General features: G+C 50.0%; 1 protein-coding gene across 4 annotated transcripts in view; it reads left to right on the top strand.

The window, feature by feature from the left end:
- The window catches only part of SUPT5H (SPT5 homolog, DSIF elongation factor subunit), a 37,533-nt gene extending 24,040 nt beyond the window's left edge, over nt 1-13,493 (top strand). For all 4 annotated transcript variants that reach the window (XM_059666562.1, XM_059666559.1, XM_059666560.1 and 1 more), the window contains 17 exons: nt 1,080-1,185; nt 1,630-1,723; nt 1,814-1,950; nt 2,401-2,556; nt 2,663-2,809; nt 4,694-4,840; nt 4,919-5,044; nt 8,829-8,913; nt 9,207-9,326; nt 9,410-9,512; nt 9,604-9,731; nt 9,826-9,931; nt 10,360-10,518; nt 10,629-10,797; nt 10,915-11,118; nt 12,899-12,994; nt 13,076-13,493. In XM_059666562.1, coding sequence (XP_059522545.1) covers nt 1,080-1,185; nt 1,630-1,723; nt 1,814-1,950; nt 2,401-2,556; nt 2,663-2,809; nt 4,694-4,840; nt 4,919-5,044; nt 8,829-8,913; nt 9,207-9,326; nt 9,410-9,512; nt 9,604-9,731; nt 9,826-9,931; nt 10,360-10,518; nt 10,629-10,797; nt 10,915-11,118; nt 12,899-12,994; nt 13,076-13,219 — 2,227 coding nt within the window. In that variant the 3' untranslated portion in view covers nt 13,220-13,493. The remainder of the gene's footprint in view (nt 1-1,079; nt 1,186-1,629; nt 1,724-1,813; nt 1,951-2,400; nt 2,557-2,662; nt 2,810-4,693; nt 4,841-4,918; nt 5,045-8,828; nt 8,914-9,206; nt 9,327-9,409; nt 9,513-9,603; nt 9,732-9,825; nt 9,932-10,359; nt 10,519-10,628; nt 10,798-10,914; nt 11,119-12,898; nt 12,995-13,075) is intronic.
- Nucleotides 13,494-14,059: the final 566 nt, after the last annotated feature.

Below are 14,059 nucleotides of genomic sequence, written 5' to 3'. Positions count from 1 at the left end.
GGACCCTTCAGTCCGCAGGCCGAAGCTCTATCCACTGAGCCAAACCGGTCAGGGCATCATCTACATTTTAGAATGTGCCTTTTCATCTGGATCCAAGGACCTGGCTAATACCTCCCATGAGTGAATTTGACACATTTACACCACTGGTCTCCACCCGACTGAACCTTCTTTTACTGTGTAGGAGAGAGCAAACCAGAGTGACCCCTCCCTGCCCCCCAGCGAGCTGAGGCAACAGTGCCCTGACATACCCAGCAGAGCATGCTTGTCCCTCTCCCAAATGCACCATGTGAATGAACAGATGTTTGAGTGAATGGCAGGAGGAGCTCAGCCTGCTCATCCATACATTTCCCTTTTGGGGAATGGGAGAGGCTCTCCCTCTCCACTCCGGAAGCATGGAACAAGAACTAAGTCTCTCCCACCCCACATGCAGGGCCAGTGGAATTAAGGAACAGGCTTCACTGTCCCTCCCCCTGCCTTTGAATCCTGACTCCGGCTCATTGCTGGGCCATGTGGTAGGCCTCTCTGAGCCTCATTTCCTCATTTCCCTGGAAAATGAAGAGCATATTACTGATGTCACAGGCTTTGGGGAGGAGTCAGTGAGATAGTGTGTCCAGGCCAGGCACGGGCTGAGTGCTCCATGAATGTTAACTCTGAAATTTTGTCCAACTGGTATTTACTGTGTGTCTGTGATGTGCAGACACTTAGAGGGGAAAAAGTAGAAAAAAAGACGAGTTCCTGCCCCTCTGGAGCTACCATTCTGGCTAGGGAGATTAATCAAACAGTAGTTCATCAGAGCATGATGGGCTGTGGTGACAAACAGAGCAGGGAAGGGGCAGTGGAGTGCAGGAAGGTGGGGGCTGTGTGCCCCTCTCTGTGAGAGATCACTCCAAGAGGGTATGTGTTGGGATGGCATGGGATGGTCATCTTGAAGTTTCTTATAACCCCTTGCCAGTGGAGGAGACAGGTACAGCAGGTTCTTTTTTTTAACCGTTATTGTTGAAAGTATTACATATGTCCCTTTTTAGCAGATTCTCTTCTTAACCTTCCCTTCCAATCTTCTCTCCCTCACAAAATCCCAGGTCCCTTGGGGGTGATGTTGCCTCTGATGGTGACTTCCTCATCTTCGAGGGGAACCGTTACAGCCGGAAGGGCTTTCTGTTTAAGAGCTTCGCCATGTCTGCTGTGGTGAGGGTCCCAGAGGGGGTCGTGCTAAATGGCAGTGGGGAGTGGGGAGGCCAAGCTTTCCCTCCTGCAGCCCAGGCCCTGGAGCAGTGGGTTATCCAGTTCTGTCCAGGTAACCCTCAAGTCGGGAGTGTCTCTAGGGCAAGGGTGGGGAAACTTTTTGACTCGAGGGCCACAATGGGTTCTTAAACTGGACCGGAGGGCCGGAACAAAAGCATGGATGGAGCGTTTGTGTGAACTAATATAAATTCAAAGTAAACATCATTACATAAAAGGGTACGGTCTTGTTTTTCAATAGTTTTATTCATTTCAAATGGGCCGGATCCGGCCCGCAGGCTGTAGTTTGCCCACGGCTGCTCTAGGGGAATAATTCCCACTGTCTTCAGCCCACTCAGCTGGTCTGTGACACTTAACGTCCTCTTCTTCCCCTTGTCTCTTGGGGCTCAGATCACGGAGGGTGTGAAGCCCACACTCTCTGAGCTGGAGAAGTTTGAGGACCAGCCGGAGGGCATTGACCTGGAGGTGGTGACTGAGAGCACAGGTATTTGCTTTTGTCTGTAACTAAGGCCAAGGAGGAGCAGGTGGCTCATGGCGGGCAGCCCCCATGTCAGCCCCATGTCTACCCCTGCAGGGAAGGAAAGGGAGCATAACTTCCAACCTGGGGACAATGTGGAGGTATGTGAGGGTGAGCTCATCAACCTGCAGGGCAAGATTCTCAGTGTGGACGGCAACAAGATCACCATCATGCCCAAGCATGAGGACCTCAAGGTGGGTACCCTACTGTCCACATGTATATATTGGGATGAGGGCATGACATTGTAACCATGAGTAACCTGAGGTGGGTGCTGGGTTTAGTTTGCGTAGGAGTGTGTATGTATGTGAGTGTCTATCCGTGAGTCCGAGGGCTTGTCTAGGCTAGCATGGTGGGTTTAGGGTGAGGCTGTCTCCAGGTGGGTCTGAGATAGTGTCGAGTCTGGTGTCATGTCTGGAGACAGGCTGGCTCTGTGGGATAAGCGTTGTCTACGCTGATATCCTGTCTGAGTTCAACTGTCTCTGGGTCAGTCTGAGGGTTGTCCCGCTGGCCTAAGGTAGTCTGGTGTGAGCCTGGAGTAGGTCTTGGCCAGGATCTTTTCAAGAACTTGAATGGATACTGAAGATGGGTGGGGCAGGCGATTTGTGGTGGTTTTAACTGCTCATTGTCCCACACCCAATCCCCAGGACATGCTAGAGTTCCCGGCCCAGGAACTTAGGAAGTACTTCAAGATGGGGGATCACGTGAAGGTGATTGCTGGCCGATTCGAGGGTGACACGGGCCTCATTGTGCGAGTGGAGGAGAACTTTGTCATCCTCTTCTCTGACCTCACCATGCATGAGGTAGGTCAGAAGAGTGGGAGCTGGCTGGATATGCTCAGAAGAGAAGACCCAGGCAAGGCAGGCCAGCCACTTGGGCCCTGCTTCACTCCTTTCCCTCTCTTGGCAGCTGAAAGTGCTCCCCCGGGACCTGCAGCTCTGCTCAGAGACGGCATCAGGTGTGGATGTTGGGGGCCAACATGAATGGGGGGAGCTGGTACAGCTGGACCCTCAGACCGTGGGTGTCATCGTGCGACTGGAGCGGGAGACCTTCCAGGTGTGTGTGCTGCACTCATTGGCAGGACTTACTTTTAGGGGCTTCCTCTCTTTTCATCCTGGGAGGTGGCAGAATATGGCAGGTAAGAGCCCAGACGGCTGTGTGTTGTAGACCAGCCTCTGTCACCCATGGCTGGTTATGTGAGATTAGGCAAGTGGCAAGTCCGTTACCCTTTCTGTGTTTCAGCTTCCCACCTGTAAAATGGAGACAGTGGCAGCATCTACTTAATTAGTTGTGCATGAATTTCTGAAGTCAGATATGCACCCTGGCATTCGGTGCTTGTTGAAGTAAGGGGTGTTGCAGGTACCCTCTTCCCCTTCACCCATCCTCATGGATGTGGGAACCACACAGCATAGTGCTTAGAACCCTGCACTCTGGATTCACATCTCAGCTGTTACTTTGGTGCTATGTTACCCTGGGCTGCTCACTTGCCCTCTCTTGGCCTGAGACACCCCCTGTGTAAGATGGGAATCATGACAGCATCCATTTCAGAGGGAAGTTTTGAAGCTTCAGTAAAATCTTGTATGAAGAATTTAGCAGGGGCCTGCCTGGTACAGAATGACAGGTAAACATGAGCTATTATGTTAATACTAGAGGCCCGGTGCACAAAAATTTGTACAGTCGGGGGGAGGGGTCCCTCAGCCCGGCCTGTACCTTCTCGCAGTCTGGGACCCCTCAGGGGATGTCCACCTGCTGGCTTAGGCCTGCTCCCTGGGGGGGATTGGGCCTAAGCTGGTAGTCAGACATCCCTCTGGCAGCCCAGGAGCCCTCGAGGGATGTTCACTTGCCAACGGGGACCAGGCCTAAGCTGCAGTCGGACATCCTTAGTGCTGCTGAGGGGCAGGAGAGGCTCCCGCCATCACTGCTGTGCTGGCAGCCATCAGCCTGGCTTGTGGCTGAGCAGAGCTCCCCCTGTGGGAACGCACTGACCACCAGGGGGCAGCTCCTGCATTGAGCGTCTGCCCCCTGGTGGTCAGTGTGTGTCATAGTGACCAGTCATTCCCAGTCTTACTGCTGTTAGGGTCAATTTGCATATTGCCCTTTTATTATATGCCTGGTGCGTGGGTGGGGGCTGGCTGGTTTGGCCTGAAGGGTGTCCCAGATCAGGGTGGGGATCCCGCTGGGGTGCCTGGCCAGCCTAGGTGAGTGGCTGATGGCTATTTTCAGGCTGGCCACACCCCCTTCAGGGTGGGGGTCGCTGCTGGGGTGCCTGGCTAGCCTGGGTGAGGGGCTGAGGGCTGTTTGCAGGTTGGTCAAGCCCCCCCAGCAGGGAACCTCACCCCTTGAGGGTGTGGCCAGCCTTGGGGAGGGGCTGATGGCTGTTTGCAGGCTGGCCACGGCCCCCAGCCACCCAAGCTCCCAGTGTAGGCTGGCTGGAAGCAGGTATCTAGGATTTATTTATCTTCTATAATTGAAACTTTGTTGCCATTAGCAGAGGCCACAGCCGGCCAGGGCAGGTGGGAAGCTTGGCTTACTCCGTCGCCGGGGCAATCAAGCTTCCTGCTTGCTCCAGCTCCATGGCTGCCGGCCGCCATCTTGGTTGGGTTAATTTGCATATAGTTGCTCTGATGGGCTGGTGGGCGTGGCTTGGGGGCGTAGCAAAGGTACGGTCAATATGCATCTTTCTCTTTTATTAGATTAGATCTACTCTGCCCATCTCTCCAGTTCCCAGTGTTCAGTCAAGGGGCTGGAGTCTGATTGGGAACATTACTGGTTGACCCAGTACCAAGGGGCTGGCACTCTGACATTTTGGTTGACCCAGAGCCAGGGAACCGAGATATCCTGCAGTCTCCCACAAGGAAGGATCATCCCACTGAAGGGAAGCCTTACTCCAGGCCACCATTTCCACTTTTACCCCTCAGTATCCCCCCTCTCCCTCTGTAGGTGCTTAATATGTATGGGAAGGTGGTGACTGTCAGGCACCAGGCTGTGACTCGGAAGAAGGACAACCGATTTGCCGTGGCCCTGGACTCAGAACAGAACAACATCCATGTGAAAGACATCGTCAAGGTCATTGACGGCCCTCACTCGGTAAGTATGAGCCCATCAGCTGCGTCTGAAAGAGTAGGGGTGGGAGACAGCCGTGAGTGACCATGATTTTTTCTCCAGGGCCGGGAAGGTGAGATTCGCCATCTCTTCCGCAGCTTTGCCTTCCTGCATTGCAAAAAGCTGGTGGAGAACGGGGGCATGTTTGTCTGCAAGACACGTCACCTGGTGCTGGCTGGGGGCTCGAAGGTAAGGTGGGCATGGTGGCACCTTGTGTAATGGGTATCTGACTTGGCTCTCCAGCCTTCACTGACCCCAGGAGAGACAAAGAATGGACTTGTAGAGAATTAGAGGGGCAGATGTCAGTGTCAGGTCTTCAGCAAAGTGTGAAGAAAAAGGTTTATTGGGTGTCTGAGCTGTTTACCAAATCATTCATTCATTTGGTTTTATTGAGCACCTGTTAAGTGCCAGATGTAGTGGCTAAGAGGCAAACCTGTCCGCTTAGAGCTGTTACTTTGGAGGTGAACAGATAGATAAGTACATACATGGCACAACATGCAATATGGAGTGATGACAAGCACTAGGAAGAAAAATAAAACAGGAAAAGGAGATAATGGGGGGGTGCTGCTTTATTTTTATTTTGTTTATTTTTTATTTATTTATTTATTTTTTTATTGATTTCTTACAGAGAGGAAGGGAGAGAGAGAGAGTTAGAAACATCGATGAGAGAGAAACATCTATCAGCCGCCTCCTGCACATCCCCCACCGGGGATGTGCCCGCAACCCAGGCACATGCCCTTGACCAGAATCGAACCTGGGACCCCTCAGTCCGCAAGCCGACACTCCATCCACTGAGCCAAACCGGTCTCGGCTATTTTGTTTATTTTTAAATTTTATCTTTATTCTTATATTTTAGAAATACACCTTTAAAAATTTTTTTTTACTTACTGATTTGAGAGAGAGAGAAACATATATTTGTTGTTTCACTTATTTATGTATTCATTAATATGTGTCCTGACCAGGGATCGAACCTGCAACTTTGGTGTATTGGGATGAAGCTCTAACCAATACACCAAGGCTCAAGATATACCTCACTTTTAAGATATCTCCTTAGTAAATGTGATAATTTTGTGTTTTGCCTGCTGACTTAACAGGGAAGGTTTTTGAAATGTAATCATTTTATTTATTACTGTGTTTTTAAAAAATACATTTTTATTGATTCAGAGAGGAAGGGGGGAGGGAGAGAGATATAGAAACATCAATGATGAGAGAGAATCATTGATTGGCAGCCTCATGTATGCCCCCCACAGGGCATGTGTGCCCTGAACAGGAATTAAACCAGACTTTCTGGTTCATGTGTCAACGCTCAACCCCTGAACCACACAGGGCCAGGTTTAATTCTGTGTTTTAAAGAAGGATTGGTTCAGACAGGGAGAGGATAGATCTGCTGGTTTATACTTTTCATTAATCTGGTTAGTGATACTATTCATTCATCTAATGCAGTGGTTCTCAACCTTCTGGCCCTTTAAATACAGTTCCTTATGTTGTGACCCAACCATAAAATTGTTTTCGTTGCTACTTCATAACTGTAATGTTGCTACTGTTATGAATCGTAATGTAAATATCTGATATGCAGTATGGTCGTAGGCAGTGATGGTGAACCTATGACACGCGTATCAGAGGTGACACGCGAACTCATTTTTTTGGTTGATTTTTCTTTGTTAAATGGCATTTAAATATATAAAATAAATATCAAGAATATAAGTCTTTGTTTTACTATGGTTGCAGATATCAAAAAATTTCTATATGTGACACGGCACCAGAGTTAAGTTAGGGTTTTTCAAAATGCTGACACGCCGAGCTCCAACGGTTCGCCATCACTGGTCTTAGGCGACCCCTGTGAAAGGGTCGTTCGACCGCCAAAGGGGTTGCGACCCACACGTAGAGAACCGCTGATCTAATGGGAGGCTCTTAGGATTTCATTGAATATGAGGTATATCTAAATAACTTTTGTTTTAAGATGATCAAACATAGACATATTCAAATATAAGTATTTGATTTTGTTCCACAGTCTATATAGTTGATATTTGTGACTGCTATAGAACTTCTTACTGCAATAGTCTTTACTCTGGGTGTATGGCTGAGGTAACAGTATGAGTTTTGATGGTGCTATTAATAATCCCTGCTTCATTTCCCTTGACTCCATTACTCTAATTTGCTTGCTTTCTTTAAGTGAATTTTATCCTGGGTCAATATAATAATATACATTTAGAATACTATTTCGTTTAGGAATGTTGTAAAATGATCCAAAATAGTTTGGGGGCAACATAATACCTATTTTAAATTTCAGAAAATCTGGTTACCAAAACTAGTTATCTAAAAGTATTTCATTTTTGCCCTGCTGGTGTGGCTTAGTGGTTGAGAATGGACCTATGAACCAGGAGGTGATGGTTCAGATTCCCAGGCAGGGCATATGCCCGAGTTGTGGTTGTGGGCTTGATCTCCAGTAGGGTCTGTGCAGGGGGCAGCCAATCAATGATTCTCTTCACTGATGTTTCTTTCTCTTCTCTTCTCTTCTCTTCTCTTCTCTTCTCTTCTCTTCTCTTCTCTTCTCTTCTCTTCTCTTCTCTTCTCTTCTCTTCTCTTCCCTCCCTCCCTCCCTCCCTCCCCCCTTTCCTCCCTCTTTCCCTTCCTCTCCGAAATCAATAAAAAGAAATATTTAAAAAACAAACAAAAAACCTTAAGAAAAAACAAAAGTAGTTAATTTTGTTGCAGTTGTCCTTGTCAATGGAACAGAGCTTCCTTCCTTAGAGAGTTATATGTGCTGTTTAGGTTAACTTGCATATTTTCTGCTAGAACTGTGTATATGCTGCCCCTGTGGGAGGCAGGAAAGGGAGGTGGACTACAAAGGAGAGGATTCTCTCTGCCAGAGGTGTGGTTATTTTTTATTTATTCTTTTTTAAGTATATTTTTATTGATTTCAGAGAGGAAGGGAGAGGGATAGAGACATAGAAACATCAATGATGAGAGAGAATCACTGATTGGCTGCCTCCTGCACGCTCCCTACTGGGGATCGAGCCTGCAACCAGGGCATGTGCCCTTGGCCAGAATCGAACCTGGGACCCTGATGCTCTATCCACTGAGCCAAACCAGCTAGGGCAAGGTGTGTTTATTTTCAAAGTAATACAAAATTTCATGATGGAATTTGAAATTTAAATTTATTCTGCTGCTCTAATCCATTAATAAATGAAAAGTGGTTCTGATTTTTTAAAAACCTGTAAGTTTTAAAGGCGAAATATTACTGGTAACATATACATTAATACATTGTTAACATGATATATTTCATTTTCATCTTACATTACTTTCTTGGTGTTTGTGAGAAACCCAAAGGAAGTTTATTGGCATTGAAGAGAAAAATGTCTAGGCATTTATAAATGAAAGTTTTCCTAGCTTTTTCCTTAGTTTTTTTTTTTAACTACTATGGTCTATAAAGGATAAGGATAGGAGATAGAGAATGATGGGGGCTGCTGCTTTAGATAGAGGAGGTTAAGGAAAGGCCTTCGGTTATATTTGAGCAGATCCTGAATATATTTATGGAGAGCCGCATGAATATCTCAGGGACACAGCAAGTGCAAAGGCCCTGAGGTGGTATTTGCAGGAAGGTTCTGTAGAACCGGGTATCAGAAAAAAAATCAGGCCTGGGATCTGGGTAGCTGGGACTAGGAGGTGGTTTCCTTTGGGCCCTGTCAGTGGGATGATGAAGTCCGTGGCATGCAGTTTTTGTGTCACTAGGGGTTTAAATTCCTGACTAGTCCTTGACTAGAGCCTCTTGATTAACAGGCCCATAATGGCATAGGGGTGTGGCAGTTTCCCCAGAGGGAAATTGAGGCATTGTCACCAGGAGGAGGTAGGGATGGCGGCTGGAAGGTTCAAGTAGGAACTGTTCTCAAATGCAGGCAGGCAGTTTGGCAAGGGGGCTGGGAGTCTGTCACCCAGACCCTGCCTGTCAGTTCACTTCTTGTTCCTCCTCTAGCCACGAGATGTGACCAACTTCACCTTGGGTGGCTTTGCCCCAATGAGTCCCCGGATCAGCAGCCCCATGCACCCCAGTGCTGGAGGTGAGGGGGAGTCAGGATGGGGCTGTGTCTGGGGATTGTGGAGGGAGGTTCAGCTCTTAGTCACTGAGTGCCTGCTCTGGGCTGGCTCAGTCAGATGGGGCTCACAGGCTACTGGAGACCAGGCCTCACCCCCTAGTGACAGCCCAGGGTGGTCAGGGCTGTGATGGGAACCCCAGAGAAGGCTTCTAACCCAACAGGGGAGGAGAGTCAAACTAAAGAGAGGGTTTGTGGGTACCCTAGCTGTGGCACAGAATGTGAGGCGAGGGCATGGTAATGTTCTTTTCCCTCCCCAGGTCAGCGTGGTGGCTTTGGTAGCCCAGGTGGCAGCAGTGGTGGCATGAGCAGGGGCCGGGGGCGAAGAGACAATGAGCTCATCGGCCAGACTGTGCGCATCTCCCAGGGGCCCTATAAAGGTGATCTTCGAAGGCCATGTGGAGGCCTGGGGAGGGGGCATGGTGAAGGAGAGCCCCACCCAGTCTGACCTACTCTCCACCAGGCTACATTGGTGTGGTGAAGGATGCCACAGAGTCTACAGCCCGAGTGGAGCTGCATTCTACCTGCCAGACCATCTCTGTAGACCGTCAGCGGCTCACCACAGTGTACGGGCTGGGACGGAGTAGGGCAGGGCTGGGAGTGGGTTATCACGTGGTGAGAAGGCCTACTCATCCCATTAGTTGTCTCTGTCCACAGGGGCTCACGGCGCCCGGGTGGCATGAACTCAACCTATGGGCGGACGCCCATGTATGGCTCCCAGACACCCATGTATGGTTCTGGCTCCCGCACACCCATGTATGGCTCTCAGACACCTCTTCAGGATGGTGAGTGCTCCCCAGGGGACAGGGAGGAGGGGTGATATGGGGGGAACTGGAGATAGGACAGAGTTGAAGGACACATACATCCCTCCTATTACAGGCAGCCGCACTCCGCATTATGGCTCGCAGACACCCCTGCATGATGGCAGCCGTACTCCTGCCCAGAGTGGGGCCTGGGACCCCAACAACCCTAATACGCCATCACGGTGAGGACCAGTTGCTGAGGGCACAAGGTTTTCTGAGCTAATGGGAGTGTGTGCCATGTGTGAGTTATGCTGGGTGTCTGGGGAGTAGAGGGGTCTGTATAGCTCACCCTGAATTCTCTGCTTCCAGCCCCAGCTGGTCTGTGAAGGAGTAGGCATGGCTGTGGCAAAATAATCTTTCCGACCCAATAGTAGCACATGTTAAAACCTGGGTTTGGAGACAGTGTGTGTGATTTTGGTCATGTGACAGGTTGTGTGACTCTGGGCAACCTAATCTCTGACTCCATTCTCCTCAGCTATGAAATGGAGGCCTCCAGATGAGGCTGTTGTGAGGGTGAAGTTGCCTCAGTTTGTCTGGTTACAGTGCTGTTCTGGAAGCATTGGCTACATTGTTAGGATCACCATTTTAAACAGACTTCTTTCTCCAACAGGGCTGAGGAAGAATATGAGTATGCCTTCGACGACGAACCTACTCCATCCCCACAGGCCTATGGGGGTACACCCAATCCCCAAACACCTGGCTACCCAGACCCCTCATCTCCGCAGGTTAACCCGCAGTACAACCCACAGACGCCAGGCACGCCAGCCATGTGAGTCCACTGGGGTAGCCCTAATTAACCCCTGCCCAAACTCTCCCCAGTGCCATCACTTCCTCTTCCCTGGACCCAACAAATGACCCCTTTGCTCCTTTTCTCTGCAGGTACAACACAGACCAGTTTTCCCCCTATGCTGCCCCCTCTCCACAAGGCTCCTACCAGCCCAGCCCTAGTCCCCAGAGCTACCACCAGGTGGCACCAAGCCCAGCTGGCTACCAGAACACCCACTCTCCGGCCAGCTACCACCCCACACCCTCGCCCATGGCCTATCAGGTGCTGGTTAGCTGGCATGTTCCTTGAGGGTGGTGGCCTAGGGTGGGTCTCAGGCCTTTAAGGACAACCAGCTCAGATGACCTATTCCCAACAGTACTGCCCCTCTTTCCCCTACAGGCCAGCCCCAGTCCGAGCCCTGTTGGCTACAGTCCGATGACACCTGGAGCCCCCTCCCCTGGTGGCTACAACCCACATACACCAGGCTCAGGCATTGAGCAGAACTCTAGTGATTGGGTAACCACTGACATCCAGGTGAAAGTGCGGGACACCTATCTGGATACGCAAGTGGTGGGGCAGACGGGGGTCATCCGCAGTGTCATGGTAAGTGGGGCCCAGGCCGGCATCCTCTCCTTTGGATGTTCCATAAAGCCTGTTGTGTTCATGACTGGGGTTCCCGCTGCCTGGAATAATTGACACCTATGAGTATGGCTACTTTGTGATATACTTTTCTGAGATCATTTCAAGTAACATGGACTGAATGCTCCGTTGTGCCTGGCTTCACCCACAGCCCTAGGCACCCACAGCCCCTGGGCTCTCCCTGCTCCAGCACTACTGGCCTCTGCATTTTTTAGTCACTGAGTTCCCTCTAGACCAGTGATGGCGAACCTTTTGAGCTCGGCGTGTCAGCATTTTGAGAAACCCTAACTTAACTCTGGTGCCGTGTCACATATAGAAATTTTTTGATATTTACAACCATAGTAAAACAAAGATTTATATTTTTGATATTTATTTTATATATTTAAATGCCATTTAACAAAGAAAAATCAACCCAAAAAATGAGTTTGCGTATCACCTCTGACACGCGTGTCATAGGTTCGCCATCACTGCTCTAGCCTCAGGACCTTTGCTCATCACTTTCTTCTGTCTAGAACTCTCTTCCTTTCATTCTTTGTCTAGTTAACTTCTACTTCAGGAAAGCACCTAGGCTATTTCAGGTCTATATCTTAGAGGTCCCCATAATTCTTCCTCATGGACCTCTGCCTAAAAGCTTAAAGTTTGCCCTGGTGATTCTTCAATTACTAATCCTGTGTTTTATTACTAAGTAGTCCCAGTTCTTAGATGAAGAACTGGCACCTTGTTTGGCTCTGCCCTCACAGATTTCATATTCTAGTGGGACATGTTATCAGACATGCCCCTGTCACTGCCCTAGTGTCCAGAGCTGGAATATGGGAAGCCCAGAGGGCAAGGGGAGCTATGCAAACTCAGAGAAGGCACCTTACCTACTTGGAGGGGGTCAAGGAGGGCTTCCTGGAGGAGACATCTGTACTGAGACCTGAAGAATGCATAGGAATAAGTGGCTGGAGAAGGGGTTAAGTATGTTTCAAACAGAGAGGACTCACAAAGGCCTAGAGGTGAGGGAAGGCCTGGCACATTTTGGGGAATTGAAGTATGTTCATCATGTCTGGAACATAAAGAACCAAGTTGGAAGGTGATGAAGCCAGAGAAATGGCTGGGGCCAGGTCATGTGTCAGCCTGGGGAATGTGGACTGTGTGCTGAGGACATGGAGGTCATAGAAGAATCTAAGCAGGGATCAGATATGTTGTTTGGGATTCATTCACTATGTTGCTCTATCAAGGATAGGTTATGGGTGGTGAGCCTGGGGCTGGAAGCTGGGGGAAGGTCACAACAGGGCCTGCGGAAGAGGGGGGGTAGGAGGAGAGAGTGGGGGAACACGCTCAGGAGGCTGAATGGACAGGCCTCAGAGCTGGAGGCTGTCAGTGAAGGAGCCAAGACAAGGTTCAGAGTCTGGCTGGGGACTGAGGGATTGTAGGGCCATCCCTGAGACAGGGCCCAGGAGGAGCAAGTGTATGGAAAAATCTGAAGACATTTTAGGACATGAAGAGTTAAATGCCTGAGAATCAGTGTCCCTGTGGCCTAAGGTGGCTTCATTCTGGTGTTTGCCTTGCTGATCTGGTCACCCTGCCCCCACATACCACAGAGTCTAGGCCTTGGAACCTGGTCTAGCTGTGGCCTTTCCTGCCCTGTGTCACCTTGGAAAAGTGACTTCTCAGAATGAGCACTGAGCCTGAGTCCCCTGCCTGTGAGCATCAGTCCTATGTTGGGAGCAGGTCAGGCTAACCAGGCTGTCCCCACCCTCAGGGAGGCATGTGTTCTGTGTACCTGAAAGACAGTGAGAAGGTTGTCAGCATCTCCAGTGAGCACCTGGAGCCCATCACCCCCACCAAGAACAATAAGGTAAGGAAGGGCATGGCTGTGGGCACTGGGCTTCGGGCACCGGGCTGTGGACATGGACCTGACACCATGCCCACTCTCCAGGTGAAGGTCATCCTGGGCGAGGATCGGGAAGCCACAGGGGTCCTGCTGAGCATCGATGGTGAGGATGGCATCGTACACATGGATCTCGATGAACAGTTCAAGATCCTCAACCTCCGCTTCCTGGGGAAGCTCCTGGAGGCTTGAGGCAGGCAGGGCTGGTGAACTTTGGCAGACATCTGGCAGATAGAGGGTGTCCCTTCTTCCTTCCCTAGTCCTTGGTTCAGACATAGGATCCAGGCATGGAGCACACCCTAGCCTGGTTGTTCAGTATTCTTTGTTTTCCTTTCAGGATTCCTATCTTTCTCCTTGATGTTTATGGGAATCAGAGTAGAGTCTGGGGGAGGGTCCCCATCCTGTATCCCCCCTTCCTCAGCTTGCTTTTATGTTAGGGTCTTTCAATAAAAAGCTGTCAAAAGTCCTGCGTGTGTATGTGTGTGCTAATGTAAAAACTCAAACCTGTAAAGAATTTTTGTGAGTTTATTTGAGCCACAGTGTTGACAATTGCCGGAAAGCAGAATCTCAACAGATTGGGATAATGCTCTGGAGAATGGCAGTTCTTCACCTTGTTTTATACATTACTATAGGCCCAGTGCACGAAAATTTGTGCACTCAAGGGGGGTCCCTCAACCCGGCCTGCACCCTCTCGCAGTCGGGGACCCACGGGGGATGTCCACCTGCCGGCTTAGGCCCGCTCCCTGCGGGGGAATGGGCCTAAGCTGGCAGTCAGACATCCCTCTGGCAGCCCGGGAGCCCTCATCCTTAGTGCTGCAGAGGAGGCGGGAGAGGCTTCTGCCACTGTCACTGCGCTGGCCAGCCATGAGCCAGCTTCTGGCTGAGCGGCGCTCCCCCTTTGGAAGCGCACTGACCACCAGGAGGCAGCTCCTGCATTGAGCGTCTGCCTCCTGGAGGTCAGTGCATGTCATAGCGACCAGTCATTCTGCTGTTAGTGTCAATTTGCATATTACCCTTTTATTATATAGGACT

Source organism: Myotis daubentonii, chromosome 15 (assembly GCF_963259705.1).
Source record: "Myotis daubentonii chromosome 15, mMyoDau2.1, whole genome shotgun sequence".
Classification (NCBI taxonomy): domain Eukaryota; kingdom Metazoa; phylum Chordata; class Mammalia; order Chiroptera; family Vespertilionidae; genus Myotis; species Myotis daubentonii.
Note: the sequence above shows the minus strand (reverse complement) of the source record. Positions and strands in the feature narration are given on the sequence as shown.